Consider the following 4743-nt stretch of genomic DNA (forward strand, 5'->3'; position numbering starts at 1 on the left):
CCACAAAAGTACAAAGGATCATAAGAGATTACTATGAACAATTATACACCAACAAATTGGAAAACCTAGAAGTGGTGGATAAATTCCTAGAAACGCACAACCTTTGGGGACTGAATCATATAGAAATAGAAAATCTGAACAGACTAATTACAAATAGTGAAATTAAATCAGTAATTTAAAAACTTCCAAAAACAGAAGTCCAGGACTTGACAGCTTCATAGGTAAATTCTATCAAGCATTTAAAGAAGAGTTAGTATCAGGCACCCATTGGAGCCCATGGCCCCCACATGGGAGCCCAGCAAGCCCACCAAGGGGAAGTGCTTTAAGTTCCTAGGAATTTTAGATGTCAAAAACATTCCCTGTGCATGGGATTTGATATTAATGGTTCATTAGGATTTGTTGTGGCTGGCCTTGGACATTTTTTGTTAACTAGTAGGATTAGAAGATCATGTGATGTTGGAGTAGGAGGATTTATCTTGGTGACTTTAGGATGTTGGTTCCATTGTAGGTATAATTATGCAAAGCTAAGAATCCAGGAAAGAACTGCCAGAGAAGGAATTAAAAATAAGATATTATATGAAGGTACCCATCCTGACCCTAAAAGAAAACAAACCAATGGCAATGGCAGCAACTGAACAGTCTCAAGCATAGAAAACACAAGTACAACTCACTGGAATCAGTGTAAACAAACTGAGGTCAACTCTATTAAACCTCATATGTACCATAAGGCTTTCAATCAAGTAAATAAAGTATGTGTTAGTTGTAAAAGAAGAAGAAGAAGAAAGAAGAAGAAAAAGAAGAAGTAGTTAATACCCATCCTTCTCAAATTATTCCAAATAATTGAACAGAAAGTGATGTTTCCAAACCCACCTTTTGAGGCTAGCATTACCTGAGACCAACACTAAACAAAGACACCACAAAAAAAGAAAATTACAGGCCAATATCTCTGATAAACATAGATGCAGAAATCCCAACAAAATATTAACAAACAAAATCCAACAATACATTAAAAGGATCGTACACCACAATCAAATGGGATTTATTCCAGGGATGCAAGGATGGTTCAATATCCACAGATCCATCAATATGATACATCACGTTAACAAAGCAAAGGATAAAAATCATGTGATCATTTCAATGGATGTAGAAGAATCATTTGACAATTCAACTTCCATTTATGAATAAAAACTCTGAACAAAATGGGTATAGAAGGAATGTACCTCAACATAATAACGGCCATATATGACAAACCCACAAGAACATCATACCGAACAGTGAAAAGCTGAAAGCTTTTCCTCTAAGATCAGGAAAAAGACAAGGATACCTGCTCCCTCCACTTTTATTCAGCACAGTATTAAAGACCTAGTCATAGCAATTAGGCAATAAAGTTAGAAAGGAAGAAGTAAAACTGTCACTATTTGCAGATGACATGCTATTATATATAAAAAACCCTAAAGACTCCACCAGAAAACTATTAGAGCTAATAAATGAATTCAGTAAAGTTACAGGATTCAAAATTAACATACAGAAATTCGGTCGTGTTTCTATATACTAATAACAAGCTAACAGAAGGAGAAATTAAGAAAACAATTCCATTTATCACTGTATCCAAAAGAATAAAATACCTAGGAATAAATTTAACTAAGAAGATGAAAGGCTTGAAAACTATAAGACACTGATGAAAGAAATTGAAGATGACACAAATAAATGGAAAGATATATGATGCTTATGAATTGGCAGAATTGCTATCATTAAAATGTCCATTCTACACAAAGCAATCTACAGATTCAATGTAATCCCCATCAAAATACCAATGGCATTTTTCACTAAATGTGCAATGTGTTTTGACTAAAACAAAGAATCCTAAAATTTGTATGGAACTACAGAAGACCCCAAATAGCCAAAGCAATCTTGAGAAAGAACAGAGCTGGAGGTATCACACTTTCTGGTTTCACACTATATTACAAAGCTATAGTAATCAAAACAGTATGGTACTGACAGGAAAATCGATACATAGATCAATGGAATAGACTAGAGAGCCCAAAAATAAATGCATTCATATAGGTCAATTAATCTATGACAAATGAGGCAATAATATACAATGAGGAAAAGACAGTCTATTCAACAAATGGTATTGGGAAAACTGGATAGCAACATCCAAAAGAATGAAACTGGACCACTTTCTTACACCAAACACAAAAATAGATTCAAAATGGGTTAAAGACTTGAATTTAAGATCTAAAATCATAAAAACTCTTAGAGGAAAACAGACAATATTTCTTTGACTTCAGTCTTAGTAATTTATTTTTTGACCTGTCTCCCCAGACAAAGGCAACGCTCAAAGGAAAGCTCAGAAAGCTTTGCACAGTGAAGGAAACCATCAACAAAATGAAAAGATAACTTACTGAATTGAAGAAGATATTTTCAAATCATGCAAGAACTTAGACAACTTAATATTTTTAAAAAACAATTAAAAACTGATCAGAGGACTTGAATACACTTCTTTTTCCAAAGAAGGCATACAGATGACCAACAGGCACATGAAAAAATGTGCAACATCACTCATCATCAGGAAGATCCAAATCAAAACTACAAAGAGATATCACCTCACACTGTCAGATTGGCTATTACCAAAAAGACAAAAAATAACAAGTGTTTGCAAAAATGTGGAGAAAAGGGAACACTTGTACACTGTTGGTGGGAATGTTAATTGGTGTAGCCACTGTAGAAAACATTATGGAGATTCCTCCAAAAATTAAAAATAAGACTACTATACAATCTAGCAATTCCACTTCTGGGTATTTATCCAAAGAAAATGAAAATACCAGTTCTAAGAGATATATGCACCCCTATATTCAGTGCAGCATTATTTACAATGGCTGAGATATGGAAGAAACCTAAGCGTCCATCAATAGATAAATGCATAAAGAAGATGTGGTGTATACACAACACAATATTACTCAGCCATAAAAAAGGAATGAAATCTTATCATTTGCAACAACATGGTTGGACCTGGAGGGTATTATTCTAAGTGACATAAGTCAGACAGAAAAAGTCAAATAATCATATGATTTCACTTATATAGAGAACCTAAAAAAACAAATAAATAAACAAGACCAAACGAAACAGAAACAGTCACATAGATACAGGGTACAAACTGTTTGTTACCAAAGGAGTTGGGGATGGTACAAAATAGATGAAGGGGAGTAACAGGTACATACTTCTAGTTATAAAATAAACAAGTCATAGGGATGCAATGTACAGCATAGGAAATACAGTCAATAATATTGTAATAAATTTGTATGGAGACAGATGGTAATTAGATTTATCATGGGATCATTTTGTAATACATAAAAATATCAAATCACTATGACATCGGCCTAATAGGATATTGCATGTTATTTATATTTCAATTTAAAAAAATCTGGACCAAATTCAGTCACAGAAAAGATGGTAATTACCATTTGACTGCTATGTGATGATAATCCAGGTGAAATCATTTAATGGTCCCCCTCCAGCTTCCAACTGATAAGGGCCAGCATTTTAAAACCTTACACTGATATTTGCTGTAAATTATGCAATCTTCATTAATTGCCTCAAAAAAGAGGTTATACATAGAAAATAAGTTGTCTTCTCTGTAGGTGGGGCAGTTGCTCTTACCCGTTTTGGGGGACAAAAATTCTTGGATAATCTGAAAAAACCCTGGACTCTTCTCCAAGAAAGAATCTCTCTCTCTCTCTCTCTCTCTCTCTCTCTCTCTCTCTCACACACACACACACACACACACACACACAGTTTTGCATNGATAATCTGAAAAAACCCTGGACTCTTCTCCAAGAAAGAATCTCTCTCTCTCTCTCTCAATCTCTCTCTCTCTCTCTCACACACACACACACACACACACACACACACACAGTTTTACATATCGTTTCAAAGTTTATAGGTCCCTGAAGGTTCTCCAGGGGTAACTGTTCAACTGGTCATGAAATTCATTGTTTTTAAATTACCCTAGNGTTTTGCATATCGTTTCAAAGTTTATAGGTCCCTGAAGGTTCTCCAGGGGTAACTGTTCAACTGGTCATGAAATTCATTGTTTTTAAATTACCCTAGGTGGCCTCTGGGAGAGGAAGAAGGGAAAGGCTAGGGAGGTAGGGGAGGAAGAAAAGCTCCCCACAGCCCCTCTCTCAAGTTGAATGTCTACATATTAATCTCTTATGTGTTGTCTTTCAGGCAACATTATATGATCAAAACAACATTCTGNGCTTTGGGAGAGGAAGAAGGGAAAGGCTAGGGAGGTAGGGAGGAAGAAAAGCTCCCCACAGCCCCTCTCTCAAGTTGAATGTCTACATATTAATCTCTTATGTGTTGTCTTTCAGGCAACATTATATGATCAAAACAACATTCTGAATTGGCCCAGGGAATCTAAACTGAGCTGGAGAAGGGGGCAGAGAGAGAAGGAGAGGGAATCCCAAGCAGACTCTGCACTGAGTGTGAACCCGACATAGGGCTCCAGCTCATAACCCTGAGATCGTGACCTGAGCCAAAACCAGGAGTCAGATGCTTAACCAACTGAGCCACTCAGGTGCCCCAAAAGTTAACCTATTCTTAAATAAAAGATATAATTATCCTCTTTTGTGTTAAGCATTGTTCTTGGTTTCTTTGTGTCTTTGTCTTTCTGGACTGGTATAACAAAATGCCATTGACTAGGTGTCTTATAAGCAAGAGAAATTTATTTCTTACAGG

The 4743-nt window shown here is 35.8% G+C and overlaps 1 protein-coding gene across 1 annotated transcript; it reads left to right on the plus strand.

Annotated features, from left to right (window-relative positions):
- Positions 1 to 276: 276 nt before the first annotated feature.
- LOC100479236 (cytochrome c oxidase assembly protein COX20, mitochondrial-like) lies at positions 277 to 635 on the plus strand. The gene is given in 2 exon segments (XM_034660170.1): positions 277 to 379; positions 382 to 635. Coding segments are annotated over 2 exon segments (357 nt in total).
- Positions 636 to 4743: the final 4108 nt, after the last annotated feature.

This window comes from Ailuropoda melanoleuca, chromosome 5 (assembly GCF_002007445.2).
Source record: "Ailuropoda melanoleuca isolate Jingjing chromosome 5, ASM200744v2, whole genome shotgun sequence".
Taxonomy (NCBI): domain Eukaryota; kingdom Metazoa; phylum Chordata; class Mammalia; order Carnivora; family Ursidae; genus Ailuropoda; species Ailuropoda melanoleuca.